We start from the raw sequence: 17,737 nt of genomic DNA on the forward strand, positions 1-17,737 counted from the left end.
TAACCTGGTATTTCTCAAACTGGTGTCACTGGATGCATTCTTAAGACTGCCACAAAGAGGATTTTTACATTTTATAGTCTTTATGTTGATAATCGTTCAACTATTAAGAACATTCTGGATCATCTGGATGACAATTTTATAACCAAACACTACCACAAGACTTCCACTGAAGTGTTTACATTCGGGTTGCACTTTTAACCTTGTCTCAGGCTAGGGAGTCTTTATTTAGATCTAGACCCGATCTGAATGTTCAAGCCAACGTGAAGCCCAAATGATAACCTGTCATCAGCTCAGGAAGGGCACAGAGGAAGGAAAGGAGCAGAGTTTGACAAATAACATCAACGTATTACATTTGGAGGGTCCATGGGATGTCCAGCCAACAGTGGGTAAATGGGCGTGGAGCTCAGGAGAATTCTCCAAAGCCAGAGATCTGCGAGGTGGGGCACCAAAGGCAGTGGCTAAAAACCTGTGTAGGGGGCGCCTGGGTGGCGCAGTCGGTTAAGCGTCTGACTTCAGCCAGGTCACGATCTCGCGGTCCGTGAGTTCGAGCCCTGCGTCGGGCTCTGGGCTGATGGCTTGGAGCCTGGAGCCTGTTTCCGATTCTGTGTCTCCCTCTCTCTCTGCCCCTCCCCCGTTCATGCTCTGTCTCTCTCTGTCCCCAAAATAAATAAATGTTAAAAAAAAAAAAATTAAAAAAAAAAAAAATCTGTGGGAGTTCAGAGATACAAAAAATTTTGCAACCACGTGTTATTTATTTAGGCATGCCCAACATGGAGATACTATATTAAGGTAATTTTACCCTCTTGGTATAAAACAGATAATCCATGGGGTGCCTGGGTGGCGCAGTTGGTTAAGCGTCTGACTTCAGCCAGGTCACGATCTCGCGGTCTGGGAGTCCGAGCCCCGCGGCGGGCTCTGGGCTGATGGCTCAGAGCCTGGAGCCTGTTTCCGATTCTGTGTCTCCCTCTCTCTCTGCCCCTCCCCCGTTCATGCTCTGTCTCTCTCTGTCCCAAAAATAAATAAACGTTGAAAAAAAAAAAAAAAAGAAATGTTAATAAAAACCCGTGTGGGGGACAGCAAGGAAATGAGGGACAAAGAAAGACAGGGACAGAACTCAGAGGCAAGACAGGAACTGGAAGGAAGGTGGCAAAAAAGATCAGAAAAGAGGTCAGAGAGTAAGGGGTGGAGCAGGAAGGGGAAACATCAGGGAAATAAGGAGGAAAAAGTTCCGAGAAGGAGAGAACAATGTTCACAAGAGTGGGGATTGTCCTGGAATTTACTGTTACAGGAAGTAAGTTACAAAGCAGTCAGTGCAATGTGATAGCACTTGTGCGGTAACAAATTGTATGTGCCCAAATACTTCAAGAAAGTCTCTGAAAGGAACAGGAATGGCAAAACCAAACCAAAATCCTATGATTATCTCTGAGAATTAGATCAGGATGGTGGAGCAGGGGGACTGTAACTTTTATTTTGCACTATTTTGTGCAGCTTAAATGTATTATTTTGAACATGCACCACTTTCTCTCTAGTGTTTTCAGGACTGGCCAGCAGGATGATATTAAATTACCAGAGAGGACAAAAAGATGAGATTCAAAAGAGGCCATTTTAGGGGCAAGAAGGTATCACTGGTGACTTTCATCAGGATGGTTACAGGTAGGAATGTGAAAGCTGGCTGCCACAGTCTAAAACACTGCTTCTCAAGCTCTGCCATGCCTAGGAATTACTAGGGGATCTTGTCAGAACACAGATTCTGATTCTGTAGGTCTGAGATGGAGTGACATTTCTTTTTTTTTTTTTTTTTCCAACGTTTATTTATTTTTGGGACAGAGAGAGAGACAGAGCATGAACAGGCGAGGGGCAGAGAGAGAGGGAGACACAGAATCGGAAACAGGCTCCAGGCTCTGAGCCATCAGCCCAGAGCCCGACGCGGGGCTCGAACTCACGGACCGCGAGATCGTGACCTGGCTGAAGTCGGACGCTTAACCGACTGCGCCACCCAGGCGCCCCAAGGAGTGACATTTCTAATAGCTGTCACATAAGACTCACATGGCTGGTCCAAGCACCCTACTTTTGAGTTGCAAGGTAAAGAAATCAGAATGTAGGGAGTTCGTGAGTAGGAAGAGAACACTATTTCCCAAAAATGTGTTCCCTAGAAGATGAACCATGAGGAACACTGATAAAAAAAAAAAAATCTACAGGTTTGGTAAATACCACACATACATCCTGAGGAGTCACATTGGGTATCAGTGTTTTATTGAGAATCTCTTCATTGGCTTTTCACTCAGATGTTCCTAACAGTCAGGGTCAACCTTGTGGCAATGAAAACTTATCCATGCTCTCAGATTCTGATGTTCCTCACAGACCTTCCTGGAAGGCGTGGGAGAGCAGAATTATAGGGCAGCAGAAGTTCAAGGGTGCACAGAGGAAGGGAACCGGAATATGACAAACTGCATTTCGTCTCCGGTGCAATAGCTCTAGAGGCCTCTGAAGGGCAAAAAGATCCAAAAATAAACCTTATCAGGGCGTGTGCACCAGTAAACCCCGAAACTCCTTGACAGTACATATTACGATGCCATCAAGTATTTGCCAAACCTTATTCTAAATAAATATTTCTGGACCTTTCTGCAACTAAGTTCAGCCTCAGCAACATGGCTCCAAAGCCAGGGAGATGAGCATGCTGTGAATACTTGAACTTGAATGCACTCATACGGCCAGAGGCTTCAGTGGGCAAGAGCAGGAAACCACAGAAGCTGACCTGACTTTACTGCTGACAGAGTCCTGCTTGACGTGAGCACAATCCTACTGTCCACTGACAGTGATTAAGAATGGCCTGGGGGATGCTGGGCAGCACTGATCCTCTCACCTGCTGAGATGGAGCAGGTGAGACGAGGCGGAACCTCAGAGCTCAGATAACATGCTGGCAGCGCTGAGTCATCCGCCCAAGACCTCGGGCGCTTGGCTGCCCCAGAACGGCCTTTTAGACTCTCTTTATACATAATGCAGCTGAGCGGTAAGTTTCAGCAGGAGACTGGATCTCAAAGGACCCCTTGGTGCAGAGAGCAGAGGTTATTCACCCTGGCATGCCTGAATCATTTGAAAAGACTGCCACTCTCTTCTCTCTAATGTCTAAACTTGGCAGCAGAGGGTCCAAGCCATATGGGGCAACTTGCACAGAGATTAGAATGACACTAGAATTGGCTCGGAAGCCTTTGCATTCACAGCTGCGGTTGTCCATCGCCTTAGCTCTTCATGAGACGTCTGGTCACTCAGTCAGTCCCAGCTGTCACACTTACGTCTCAGATTTACTAGGGAGAGAAATGGGCCTGCGCAATTCAATTTTCTCCTTATTAGCTTCCCAATTTATTTGCTTTTGAGAATATATATACTTGAACAGCGCTGCACACATGGTGACTATTTCAGGGATGCTATTTAGGGGATAAAATGGAAACACGTGTCTGTTAAAGTACAGTGATAGGAACTCAGGTTCAGCAAGACTCAAGCTCAACTGCTTCATGACCGGAAGGGATGGCACATGGTTTGTGCTTATGCTATTCCCCAGGGCTCCCTGCAAGTTTCAGGGTCCATCTCCATCACGGTCAGAGTGGTAGGAAAAGAATCCAAATTGGTTTCAATATTCACCCAACAAACACACACTGCCACTGTTAAATGTCATCAAATATCCTCACTACTCTCAGGGAAGAGTTATTTGGGAAATTGAAAGTCAGTTATATCGGCCCCTACATGATAAATGCCATGTGTCTAAGCCACCAGTAACCATGCAGCAGGGTTATCTTTTTATTACATCCCTCTAGATTCCCCTGTTCCAATGTGTTAAGTTTAAAGAATTTAGAAGCTAGCTTTCAATCTATAATGGGAAAGATTTTGCCCTCTATTTTTATATGAAGCACTTTAATCACCACCAAGATCACTGGGTTAGCATATATATATATACACAGGAAGGAGGGTGTACTCTTGAACTCATTTACCCGCACAAGGCAAAATACTCCTAAAGAAGCGACAAGCAGAGGAGATGGGTGGAAGGGGACTTTGAATAAAGCTGTGCTTTTAGGGTTTGTTTTAAAGTTCTACCTGGGTGGAGAGAGGTTCCCTCCTTTCCCTCAATGCAGCCCATGAACTAGAGTGCACAGGGCTTAATTTATTCACTGACTCTTTGATTCCTTTCTGAATTCTGTAACACAACTGCAGTCAGGTGTAGTCGATGATTTGGGAAGAAGAATGCTACACGCTCTTCACATAAAATATCTGTAAGACAAAACGACTTCCATTTCTCGCCCGTTTGAAGTCTTCAACTCACGGGAAAATTTCTCACAGGAAGATTATAACGACCAAATTAAAATCATCCTAAATTATACGTGACTTTAAAAATCAACTTAGGTCTTGCTTGAAGAACAAGAGAAATTCTGGCGTTAACTTTGGTCCCTGTCTTTCCTGACTAGTTGGGACACAAAAACCTTTATCAAGGTCCAAATGCCTTGTTCCCTGGGTAAGAGAAGGGAGGTGCTGAGATCCTACCGGGGCCATTTAAATGGGTGCGAATTTGGGTGCGAAATAGATGTGCTGATGATGGGTTGATGCAGCCACTCTCCATCACTGAGGGGTGGGAGATTGGAAATGAGCCTTGACAATCACAAAACACCCACCCTTCCCCAGTGAGGAAATCCAACTCCGGGATGAAAGCAAGGACACATTCCCTCCATTCAGGAGATCCAGGCGCGTCCACAAAAGTGCTCATCACTGGGGACGCACGGGGATTGCGCCAGCGCAGCGCGGCCCCCTGGAGCACGTGCCTCCCACGCAAGTCCCAGCTGCAAAGCCAGCTCTCTACGTCATCTCCTCACCCTCCTTCCCTGGCTGTTCTCTGGGCAGCTGGTCGACCAGCCAGGCCAGGCTGAGTACCTGAGAGCACCCAGGGGAAGAACACTACTGCGCAGACAAGTCGCTTCAATGAGGAAAGCGGTCACTTTACCTTGTTGCTTACTGAGGAACAGCAGAGGAGGCACGACGCCGGGACCCCGCGGCTCAGGGCCCTGGGCGGCCGCCGGGCTTGGACCGGAGCTCGTGGCTTCCGCAGGTTTGCGCTGCTGCGCCGCGGGCCCGTCGGGCGCCGGAGCCCGGTCCCCGGAGGGCAGCTCGGGGCCGGTCTGGGGGGCGGCCGAGGGGAACTTGGGGAAGGGGCCGGGCGCGCCCTCCTCCGCCCGGGCGCCGGGCTCCTCCCGGATGGCGTCCAGGGCGCCGGGCTTCATCGGGGGCGAGTCCTGCTCCCGTTTGGGGCTCTCCTCCGAGGCGGAGGACGCGTCGCATGACTCGATGATGAGCTCGCTGTCCAGCTCGGCCTCGCGCTCCTCCCTCAGGATGCTGTACTGGATGGACGGCGACGCGGGCGACGGCGGCGGGCCGCCCACGTGTCCGAAGGTCACGTAGCCCGAGGGCAGCGCGTCCTCGGCGGCCAGCGGGTCCTCGGACACCAGCTCGATCTCTGAGTCCCCCGACTCGGCGCTGCTGGCCTCGTGGTCCAGGGGGCTGGGGATGGCCGGCAGCCCGGCCCTGGCCTTGGCCTCGGGCCTGCTGGCCACCTGGCCTACCGGCCGTGGGCTCTCCGCCGTTTCATAGGATAACCCCTTTGCTTCTTTAATGGCAGTGATCAGCTCGTCCTCGGAGATGCTGCATTTTCCCTGGGATTCTGCAGCAGATGGTTCTGTCGTCCCACAAAGCAAAAAAGAGCCAGAGAGGCATGCACACGGACAGACAGATGGACATAGAGAGAAGAAATAAAACAAAATTCCATTAGGGGAGATGTTTTCTTGTTGCTGGAGAAACACATTTATCTCATTAGCACAAAAATAGTCTGTTTCCAGGGCTATGCTGAAAAGGCAGGCCACCTGAAGGAGAAGGCTAATTACTGTTATGGCCCAATTAATCAGTGCTTTACAAACCTATCTATCTTAATCTAGCTACTTAAAAAAAAATGACAAAGCAATTTCTTAGCAACAGCACCTCCGTTGGTTTTTCCCTTTCAATGTGGCAAACATCCTGGAAGTCATGGTTTTAATTTCTGATACCTTCTCTCAGGGAAGTGTTCCAAGTTCACAGATTTCATCAGGTAATCTGACGTATATAACTCTCTAATGTGGCCCACCAATATCAACAAATCTGAACATCATCCATTACTCCTTGTCCATTGCTTTTCATGTCGCCTCCTTCAGTGAGCAAAGAAAGCTTAGTCTGGACCCTACACACAATGGCTTCTGAGCTTTACATTTCCCATAAGAATCAATACTTTTACTCATTTTTAGTGAAACGTGTAACAAAGTAGGGCAATATAAAAGAAAGGTTTTGCCAGTTCTACCAAGCAGTCTGTGAAGATTACCATAATGCACAATCCCCCCTGGGCTTCTAATGGATGGTGGAGCCCACCGTCATTCTTTTTCCTCTCCTCCCCTCCTCTTGAGAAGAACAAAACCTGAGAATCACCCCCAGTCCCCTGGGTGAATGCCTGCCTTCTGCCTGATGTTTATCCAGATGGCCTGAAAACTTCACCAGCAATCTTGCTGATATTTCTCTCCCTTAGACGAGACTACCTGGGAACACCATGACAACAGTTTTCAGGAGCTTGGTTTTTCCCTTGCCATACAGCAGGTCCTTATTTCAGAATATCTCAGACAGTAGGCTCTGGCCCTTTTATAAGCAAGAAATACTCGTCATTTCTCCAAAGCTTTGAGGTCACTGATTTGGGAGGGTGGTAAGGAGAGCAGACTACGGCTAGGCCATCTGTTGCTTTAGGACTGTGGGAGAACCTCAATGGATCAAACATTGTAGATTTGTCTAATTCTTTATAGAGCAGGATTGATTTTATCCTTTAACCTGACAGTATTCACTCATCTATTACAGGTTAGGCTTTCCTATAGGTGTTTGGGGGGCACCTGGGTGGCTCAGTTGGTTAAGTGTCTGACTTTGGCTCAGGTCATGATCTCACGGTTTGTGAGTTCAAGCCCCACATAGGGCTCTGTGCTCACAGCTCAGAGCCTGGAGCCTGTTTGGAATTCTGTCTCCTTCTCTCTCTCCCCCTCCCCCCACACTCGCCAGTGCTCTCTCTCTCTCTCTCTCTCTCTCAAAAATAAACATTAAAAATTTTTTTCATAGGTATTTAGGATATATTAATGAATGAAACAGGTAACAAAATTTCTGCTTATATTTTAGTGGGAGAACACAGTACATCAACTATATATAATAAATGAGTAAAGTATATAGTATATAAGAAGATGTTGAGTGCTGTGAAAAAAAAAAAAGTAGAGTAGGGTTTAGGGATCAGGAGTGCTGGGACAGGGTGGGGTGAATTTGCAATTTTAAATAGGATAGTCAAGATAGACCTCATCTGGAAGGCAACCTATATTCAACACTCAAGGAGGTAAGAGAGTGACTCATGAGGATAATTAGAGGAAAAAGCATGCCAAACAAAGGGAACAGATAGTGCAAAGGCCCAGAGGTAGGAGCTGCGATGATTTCTAGGTATCACAAGGAGGCCCAAGGGGTCTGGCCAACATCACCACTGCTTGTACACCATTCGTAGGAAACCACGAAACAGGCAGGCAGGGCCTGGGGCTCAAAGGCTACAAGTGTCCTGTAAGGCAGCCTGCCCTGTGTGCAAGCCGACCTGGCGCTGCATGGTTCAGGAGACTGGCTAGTGTCCACTCATTTTCCACAACTATGAGCCCTGGGTGGCTTTGTATTTGTTTATGTGATGACTTCGTTCATGTCTGTCTCCGTACGCTCCCCTGCTTTCTCCGACCCCAGACCGAAAGCACCAGGACCGCAAAGGGCAACCAACATCTTTCCATTTGCTGTCATTTCTCCAGCACCTAGTGCAATGTCTGGTGCCCAGGAGGTCCTCGATAAAGAAGAGCTGAGGGGCGCCTGGGTGGCGCAGTCGGTTAAGCGTCCGACTTCAACCAGGTCACGATCTCGCGGTCCGTGAGTTTGAGCCCCGCGTCGGGCTCTGGGCTGATGGCTCAGAGCCTGGAGCCTGTTTCCGACTCTGTGTCTCCCTCTCTCTCTGCCCCTCCCCCGTTCATGCTCTGTCTCTCTCTGTCCCCAAAATAAATAAACAAAAAAAAAAAAGAAGAGCTGATGTGAGGACTAGCTCACATCTTTAGAACGGTGGTTCTTAATCACATGTATGGCTCAGAACAGCTCTCAGAAATTCTGACGTAGTAGAAATGAGTCTGGAGGGGCCTAACCATCTGCATTTTGTATCTCCAAGGGTAATTTTTTTTTTAATTTTTATTTATTTTTGAGGGAGAGGAAACGCAAGTGAGGAAGGGGCAGAGAGACAGAGAAGGAGGGAGAGAGAATCCCAAGCAGGCTCCATACTGTCAGTTCAGAGCTGGACTTGGGGCTCAAACTCACAACCATGAAATCATGACCTGAGCCAAAATCAAGAGTCGGACACTTGACTGAGTCAGCCAGGTGCCCCACTCCAAGGGCAATTCTAAAGTCACCTCCAGTTAGGGTTGGCAGATTTAGCAAATAAAAATACAGGACATCCAGTCACATTTGAATCTGTGCTAAACTTTGAATTTTTTAAGTGTAAGGATATCCTATGAAATATGAGTGTTTTATTTGGCAACCCTATCTCCAGCTGAAAACCACTGAGGTACAGCACTCAGAAAAGGCTCAAGGATCTTGCTTTATTTACTCAAGAATAGGACGCTATCAGACAGCTGTGGGGTGTGGGATGAAAGGCCCTAATGCCTTTCATCTTGGGCAGGTGAAGGTACTACCCTGAAAAGAATCCATCCTTAATATGACTTAAAAGAACCTCAGTAGAAATTATAGATGCTATCCTTTGTTCTTAATAGGAACCAAAAGTTTAACAAAGTGCTAAGAGGAATCAGGGAAAAAAACTAAAACAAAATAGAAGTTTTTTGTACTCTTGCTTTTAAAATTTATGGACCTGTAGCTGAGATATTGGTTAGTATGTGTCACAACTGACCCAGCAAATCTAGAAAGAGTCAGTAAAAATAACTGAACAGATTATAAAAACTGGGAAGGTTAGAACTGCCCTGCCTGGGGAGATGTGTTTGCTGCTGCTGCTAATTATGACAATATAATTTAGAATGATAAAAGGAAAGGTGAACATGGGCCAGTTTACCAAGTCACAGATGCCACCATCCAACTGTGAATGATGTTGCCATTCAGGTCTCCCCTTTGCCCCTGGTTCATTCTTCAGTCACCATCCAGAGGAATCGTTTGAGAACGCACATCTGATTCTGCCCCTCTTCCCTTCCTTCTCCCCAATCTGGCCACACTGACCTTGCAGCTGCTCCTTGAACACACAAAACGTTCCCAGCTCTAGGCTCCTCCTCCTCATGTGTCTTCATGATTTGCTCCTTCCCTACCCCACTTCAGGTCTCTGCTCAGAGGCATCAGCAAGGAGAAGACTTTCCTCACAACCACCCCATCACTCTTTCACTCTATATCTTGCTTTATTTTTCTTCATTACCATTATAAATACCTAATATTATGTTACACATTTATTTATTTGTATGTAAGTCTTCCCAATAGAATATAAGTTCTGTGCAGGCAGCAACCTTGTTAGGTTTCAGCACTGCTTCCCCAGTGGTGATGGGACAATGCCTGGCATGCATGACCATAAATGGTCAACACATATTTGTTAAGTGAATGGATGAGTGAATGAGTGATGTCACTTCCCACATCAAAACCCTCCAGCAGTTTCCCATTGCATTTGGAACAAAATCCAAATTCTTCATCCTAGCATGTGAATCCCTGAACAATCTGGGCCCTGCCCCCCGCCCCCCCCCCCCCCCCCCGACTCTGATCTATGCCATACTTTTCCTTTGTCCCTGTAAAAACTAATAAAGGGAAACCTCACTAACAACTGAGAGGCTAGAAGGGGGTGCTATTCCACTCAATGTCAATTACAGGAAGAATTGTCAATTGCAGACCTCAACAGAAGAACCATCAACAGGAAAGAATGATCACTTACAGGCCCCAACAGAAAAAGATGTACATTGACTCTTCTAGAAGAAATTGATTACCCCTGCAATTTGGCCAATGAGAAACCATCATCACTCTGAACGCCTGCTTTTCTCTGATGGACTTTCATTCAGAACAACCCCTCCCAACTTCCTTGGTCTTATCCATAAAATAATGTTCTTCTCCTTTGTTGGACTTGCCTATGGTTTTACCATAGATAGCATGTCCTGAATTGTAATGCTCTGCCATTCCTGAATAAATCAATGTTTTCTGGCAAAATAGCTATTTTTAAGGTTAACAGTTCTTTGCATCATCTTTCAGTTCCCAAATAATACAGCCTTGGGGCCTGTGCACTTGCTTTCCTCTGTACCTGGGGTCCCCATTTAACCCCCTCCTTTGAATTGTAAGCTCCTTCTCCTCATTCAGAACTCTGATCACATGTCACCTCCTCAAAGAGGCCATCCTTGACCCCTTCACGCCCAACACTCTATCACTCATTATTGTAATCAGACTCTGTGAAATTTCAGATGCTGTGAAACTGATTTACTTTTTATTGCTTATTTGTTTTACTAAGGGAAGCTGGGATGGTTTAACAACGACCTCTCGATTGCTGTCCTTTCTGAGGCTAACATCTTGAAGAACATCCATGACCTCCATAACATACTCTCAGGCACTGTGTCAGAAACACTGTGGTGCCAGTAGGCCAATGGTCTGGCGTGTGTCAGGGCCCTTAGTACGTTTTCCTAGAATGCTTTACTTGTGTTCATGACTGGTCTTTGCTGAGAAGACATTTCCAATATGTAAGCTGTAAGAATTTTTGCCTCTGTACCTCAGAATATATTATTTAACATGATGAAAATAGCTCAGTACTTTGGAGAAACTTACAAAATGGAATAATTTATTGGAAGTGAAGGAAATATATTACACTCCTTGCTTAAGCTTCAGGGTGTGTGGCTAAAATTGTTCTAAATGAGAATTTCTCCTGATTCATGATTCACATAATTAGAATTATTAGAATTGGACAGATAATTAGAATACTACTAGTAATTATTAGAATCATTATTATTATCAGAATGTCACATGCCCGGAGTGCCAGGGGCTCTCAAGACAGGGAAGGGAGTTATGGTAACCTCTTAGGATAAAAAGAACAAGGAGAAAGGCCTCAGTGACAAGTTAATTCCTCCTATCTTTCCTGTTAGTTTTATTCTTATCTGTTGTCACTGGACTCCGGTGTTATGAGGTGAAGTGTCTGTGGAGAGAGGAGCAGCTGAACATGGGAGAGGACTGTGTACTGGGTCTGGGGACTTTCTTTTTCTTCAATAACCTTTGGTTAGAATGTTTATTTGGAGCAACTGAAAAGAAAACATTGTCCTAATCCTGTGCTGTCAAGTGGACAACCCAAGGTTATAAAACTCCAAGATCATGTCAGCCAGATCTGTCTTTGTCTTATCTTGAAGTTGCTCCAAACCCCAATGGGCTATGGCCACTAAAAGAAAAAAAGGATATTCCTTAATAATTCATAAACCCTACATCATATCAGGTCTTTCTCATAAGCTCTGTAAACTGTAGTTTTTACATGAGGCAGATGCCATGTAAATGGACCTGTATTGCTGGGGCATTTCACTCTTCATGAAGATGGGCTGAAGTTCTTCTAAACTGATCCCCAGACAACCCTGGAGCTTGAGAAAGCACAGCTGATACTACAGCTTACATCTTCCAAGCATCAGTATCTTCAACTCATTTGATAACAGAAGGGTTTTACAATGCATTGTCACAAAGACCACAAGGAGGCTTTGAGACTTGGACATGTCCCTACCTTATGCTGTAATCTGGGATAAGTCATATCTAATTCACTTGGAGCCTCAGTTTTCTTATTTGTCATCACTATCCAAATCTCAATTTATATCACATGGAAATTCACTGTGACCTCACACCTCCATGTCCTTGAGCCTTCTCGGACTGGAAGGCCACCCCTCCCCTTCACCTTTATTTCCTCCTGCTCTGTTCACCTGGGGAGCTGCTGGACTCTGATGTTCCTCAGCATGCTATGTTTCCCTCTCTCAGAACACAGATCACACTAGTGTGACTATTTCCTTGGTCATCTATCCCACTGGAAGGTAGAAACTGGTTTTTGTTTTTTCAGTTCTAACCTCACCAGTGCCTAGCAGAGTGCCTGACCAAAAGAAAGTATGTGGAACGTGTTTGTTGAGTGAATGAATGAATTTGAAAATCAGGGAGGTGGCACAGTGGATCTTTAAGACCCTTGGAGCTTTTTAGTTGAATGAGTCTGAGATCAGGTTGGGGAAGGAGAGGAATTGATGATAAAATCTTTAGAGAAACAGGGCAGGAGAGACTTACATTAAGTCCTCTCTAACACTTGGACTTACTGCATTATCAGGATTTAGAGCAAGTGCTCCTAATAGGCTTTGGATCTGTTTTAAGACTTCAGTAAAAGCTCCTTCCTGACATACTGAAAATCTTTTTTTTTTTTTTAATCAGAAAGGTTTGTAAATCACTCTTGAGTCAGATAAGAATGCCAGACACTGGAGGCAGGAGAAGATCCAAAGACATCTCATGGTTCTCTCTATCCTGATACCTTGTGAACATTCAAAAGAAGTAGAGATACAAAGGCTCCACTTTTGCCACCTGGGACTAGGTTCCCAGGGTGGGGTGGGGACACTCCTGCTACCACTCTGGCCTTTCACCCGTGTATAGGAGACCCCTTTGTGTTTGAGAGGATATACTGAGTATGGTTTAACACCCAGCCTTAGGTCACAGTAGGAGAATGTTCAAGATGAAAAAGATCATAGTTTAGTGAACGTGGAACTTTTTTACTCTAATCAAATGAATCCTTTAAGTTTAAGGAATAAAACTGTATGCAGCACTTCAACAAAGTAAAAAGACCAAAATGATCCTGCTGAGATTGCTGTTTTTAGGTTCCCTCTCACTGTTCATGTCCCTCTGAAGACCCTGAAGTCCACCCCAGCCCTCCTCCATTGTACAGACATGGAGCTGGGCCAAGAAATGTGAAATGCCCTGTCCCAGGTGGCCTGGCTGGTCTGGGGAGGACAGCTAAGGTGCTCTCTCTGGGATGCCTCCAGGTGACCTGGAGGTCCAGCTGCAAAGCAGCACCTCCCTCTCTGCTCTGAATAGTGGAGCCACATGAGGATTGTCATGTTTCAGTGATCTTTACCTCTGTCTTCAAATGAGGAAAGAAACACTTTATAAGGCAAATCTGATAGGACTTTAAGGAAAATCCCAGATTTCAAACTTTGTACCATGGGCACAAAACTGAAAAAGTTGTATGTTAGGGGGCCTGGGTGGCTCAGTCAGTTAAGTGTCCAACTCTTGATTTCAGCTTGGGTCATGATCTCACAGTTCATGAGATTGAGGCCCGTGTTGGGCTCTGCACTGACAGTGTGGAGCCTGCTTGGGATTCTCTCTCTGCCCCCCACCCCTCCAAATAAATAAACACTAAAAAAAGACTGAAAAAGTTGTATGTTTAATTAAATTAGTTAAACTGAGACTTAAAGGGACCCTTATAGTAAAATATTTTGAATGCAGATTTACATCCCTTTAAAATTCAGATTTCCAAATCCTGGGTTTTCCCAAGACAAGGAACACTAGTTCCCTTACCTGTTCCAGAAGATGGGGGAGTGACAGATCCTGGGCTGTCATCTTCAGGCTCTGAGACGGTGACTGTGGGGACTGTATCAGGACTTGGTTTCAGACAGATATCTTGCTTCTCGGGGGTCTTCTCTTGGGCCACAGTTTCAACAGAAGGTTCGATCTCAGTGAGTGTGATTTTGACGGGGGCAGTGATCAGAGGAGCACTGTGCTGCTCTTCAGAGAGATCATCTACGTAAGGTGCAAATGTTGGTTCTTCAAATAAATGGTCCTTGAGGATTTTTCCCTCCACAGGAGCTGGTTTCTCCGGTTCACGGGCCTCTTCAGATTTTGTTGTGATTTCAATGTCCTTATTCTTAAAGTCCAAGCCTTTCTCTTCCAAGTTGGGGTGACACTGCTCCTGATACTTCACTTCCTCTGGCCTGGTTATGTCAATGTACTTATAGGCTTCTGCTTTCATCTGGTCTAGGGGGTCTGCTAAGATCTTGTTCACTTCAGTGGACTCTGCAGGAGTCATCTCTATTCCAGAATCAGAACTAAATAAGCCACGAGGCTCTGTCCCAGGCACATCTGGTAAGGAGGGCCCAGGGGTACTCAACTCCTCAGGGCTCTCTGAAGTGGTGACATGGCCATTTTCCTTCTGAAGAATTCCAGTGAAATATGTTGAATCCTCCCGAGGTGGGTAACAGATGTTGGAAATCAGAGATGTGTAACACGATCCTTCTCCATCTTTTGATGCTGTTGAAAAGGTATGATCCGTGGCACTGGAGACATCTGCCGCACCTATGAATCAAAACAGCAGTAGACAAGGAGTGGGTGTCTGGCTTCATTTCTCTCTCCTGCCTAACCCATCACCCACCCCGTCCTGTGGAGACATGGTATCCTTTCTCCTGAAGCCCTCGGAGTCCCCTCAGAGCACACTCGTGTTCATTTTCCTGGTCTCCCTCACAGCCCTCAGCACTGCTGTTTTCCGGGTGGCAGATCACACAGGTTCACAGAAGCTGCCACACCAAGAGAAGTTGGGGACAGATCCCAGAGGACTAGAAAGCTGATTTTCAACATCTACTCTCTCAATATACAGTGACTTGGTCCTTCTTGGCCCTCTTAAGATCTCAAGTGTTAATGACTCCAGATAGAGCTGGAAATGTAGGCTGATTCGAGTTTGTAAATCCAACAATGGGATAGCCAAGTGGGGAGAGGGGCTGTTCTTGGAGACTCAGCGAGCTGGGAGAGGCCACAAGAGACCCTCTGGCCTGGCCCTTTCAGTCAGGGCCACTTGCTCCACCTGGATTTATGTTGTCCCTTCTCTTTTTAAAGGTCTTCAGAGAAAGGGACTCCCAGTTTTCCAATAGCCTCATCCCAAAGCAGTATCACCTTAATAAGCACTTCCCTATTTCTTCGGTTTTCCCCTCATTTTGTTTCCCTCCTTATTCACCCGCCTACTGCCCATCTTCTACCTCCCAGTGATATTCAAAGTGACCCACTGGGAATCTATTGGTTCCACTGGTGGTGCTAAGAACAAAGCAAATTTCTAAAGTTTGACTCAATGCAATGGTTTCACCTGGATTTCATGCCCATAAACCAGCCCAAAACTTCACTAATAGCAAGAAGAGGGGAAACCTCTGTAATTTTTCTTTGCTGTAAAATGCTGCCAGAGGGGGGAAAACCTAACATTTATTGAGGGCTTATCATGTGTTAAGCAGTGTGATTTTTACCTAATTCTCACAACTCTTTTATAAACTAAGCCCCACATTCCCAACACATCACACACATACATATGCACAAATATACACTAAACTCTTAGGACACGCTGGAAGAATATTCCAGGGCACCAACTCATAAAAGTAAAAAAAGTAGTAGCAGTGATACAATAATACTAATAGCTAATATCTGAACGCTTGCTATGCGTCAGAGAGAGTTCCAAGCTTTTAATTAATATTGATTCCTTTAATCATCAAAGCAATCCTGGAAGATAGGTACTATCATTAACTACGTTTTACAGATGAGGAAACAGAGGAACAGAGTGGCCAAATAACTCACCTAAGATCTCACAAAGAGAAGGTGGCCCAGCCAGGATTCAAATCCAGTAAGTCTCAAAGTCAGGGAACATCCCCTAACACCCTTTTTACCACCTTAAATCAATTTGTAGAATTTTCTTTGAAGTAATTTTCAGCCAGTTTTATCACAAATAAACTTGGCTTCTGTCTTCTCCTAGCTCTCTTCTTGGTTGCTTAAGCCACTGCTTGGGGAATGGAAAAACACAACGTCTCTAGCACCCCCCTGCCTCTGCACTTGCTGTTTTCCTTCCTGGGAGCTCTCTTCCCCCAGATACCTGCCTACCTGACCCCTTCACCACCAAGTCTGCTCAAAGGTCACCTTCATAAGGAAGATGACTCCAACCACCCTCTCTCAAATTGCAACCAGCCCTCACGTCCCAACTCCCTGGTGATCCTGTGCCTTCCTACCTTTCTCTCTACCTTTTCTTTTTCCTGTAACACTTGTCTCCTTCTAAAATACCACTTAATTAACCTATTTATTTATTACCTATTTATCGATTGTTGAAATATGCTCTATGAGAGCAGGAATCTTTGAATATTTGATTCATTGAGGCAGTCCAACACCTAGAAGAGGGCCTGGCACATAGTAAGTACTCAATAAATACTTGCAAAGTAAAAGAAGGTAATCTGAAGCTTAGAATCAAACACAAATAACACGATTGTGTGAGAAGACACGTTGGAAGATCCCCAAAGTTGATAATGATCCTCTATTGAGCAAGTGGCAGAATTTTGTGAAAAACAGACCAGTTCAAATCTGTATATTTTGGCAAAGCTCCTAATTGTACTTCCTTTACCCAAGGCAGCTCCTCTTTTCAAGTTAGACAACAACAACAACAACAACAACAACAACAACAAAAAGCTCAATTACAGAAGGAATAATGGTAATGACGGACTTTATTACCGAAGCATACATACACCATTAAAGAAAAAGCTGTTAAAGTTAAATCCATACGTGCACACATAACCTCTACCCTGAAGTATTTCAAAGCTTCTTTCATTATATGGGTTCAGCCTACATGTAGACCTCACCGGAGGCAGGAAATCAAACCTGAGGTATTTCACTACAGACATCTGGATCTGGGGATTGTCTGCCACAATTCTCTGGAAGCACTTCCATGCATTACTAAGTAATTGTTCGCCAGAAAGTAAGGAGGGGCTTGCCCATGGATATAAACAGTGTGGAGGTGTGGGCCGTGGGGACAAGGATGCTCTCCTGGAGAATATGCAGTAGGTGGTTTCCAGGACTGTGGCACAGTCATTGTCATTCAACTCCCACTTGACACTGTCACTGCAGGGGCCACCTCAGGGCTCCTGGCCCATAACGTCTATACCTGGCATGTTGCCCACGGTCTCCTGCCATCAGTTATCATACTACACACAGCTGTCAACAGCTCAGCCACTGGCCCCAGGGCTTTGCCCTGAATCACTGGATAATCCTTAAACTCTGCAGGCTGGCATTTGCGATGAGGTGAACGCCACATGGCCTCACTCACAGCCCTATCTCTACTGCTCCTCTCGCTGACCCTCCACTCCAGGCACACAAAACCCCTCACAGTCTCACACTTACTCCACCGGCTTTTCTAGACCTACCTTCCACGCACCAATTCAAACTCTGAGCTCTGGTTCATATAAAGTACCTATCACTTCTCCAACACTTCATCCTTCCAATCTTCACGTCCAAATCTCTGCCTTTTAGCCTCAAGCCATTAAAGATAAGTAGCTTTTAAATGCTTCATCCTCCATGATGAATTTGCTGACCATACTGTCAGGACCTGACCCCTTCCTATATTCCTCCCTCCTCTTTCCTGTTGCAGCTAATTTATTCTGCTCCTATGGCATGTGTCCATGTTATGTCCTACTAACCTGTCACCTCCTGGAATTTGAGGCTCATGTCTTGCACACTATACTGCACATAGTAAGTGTCTGATACAAAATGAATAAACGGACCAATCGATCAATGAGTAGACTTATTCTATGCAGCTCCTCAGAACAAATTACAACTGATGCAAGTTACAAAGAGGATGTTTTTAATCTATCAT

The 17,737-nt window shown here is 45.5% G+C and overlaps 1 protein-coding gene across 2 annotated transcripts in view; it reads right to left on the minus strand.

The window, feature by feature from the left end:
• RTN1 (reticulon 1) overlaps positions 1-17,737 on the minus strand; it is a 231,032-nt gene that overhangs the window by 92,804 nt on the left and 120,491 nt on the right. For both annotated transcript variants that reach the window (XM_045059987.1, XM_011283247.4), the window contains exons 2-3: positions 13,651-14,424; positions 4,988-5,716 (exon numbers count right to left, since the gene is read on the minus strand). In XM_045059987.1, coding sequence (XP_044915922.1) covers positions 4,988-5,716; positions 13,651-14,424 — 1,503 coding nt within the window. The remainder of the gene's footprint in view (positions 1-4,987; positions 5,717-13,650; positions 14,425-17,737) is intronic.

The sequence above is a fragment of the Felis catus genome, chromosome B3 (assembly GCF_018350175.1).
Source record: "Felis catus isolate Fca126 chromosome B3, F.catus_Fca126_mat1.0, whole genome shotgun sequence".
NCBI classification, from domain to species: domain Eukaryota; kingdom Metazoa; phylum Chordata; class Mammalia; order Carnivora; family Felidae; genus Felis; species Felis catus.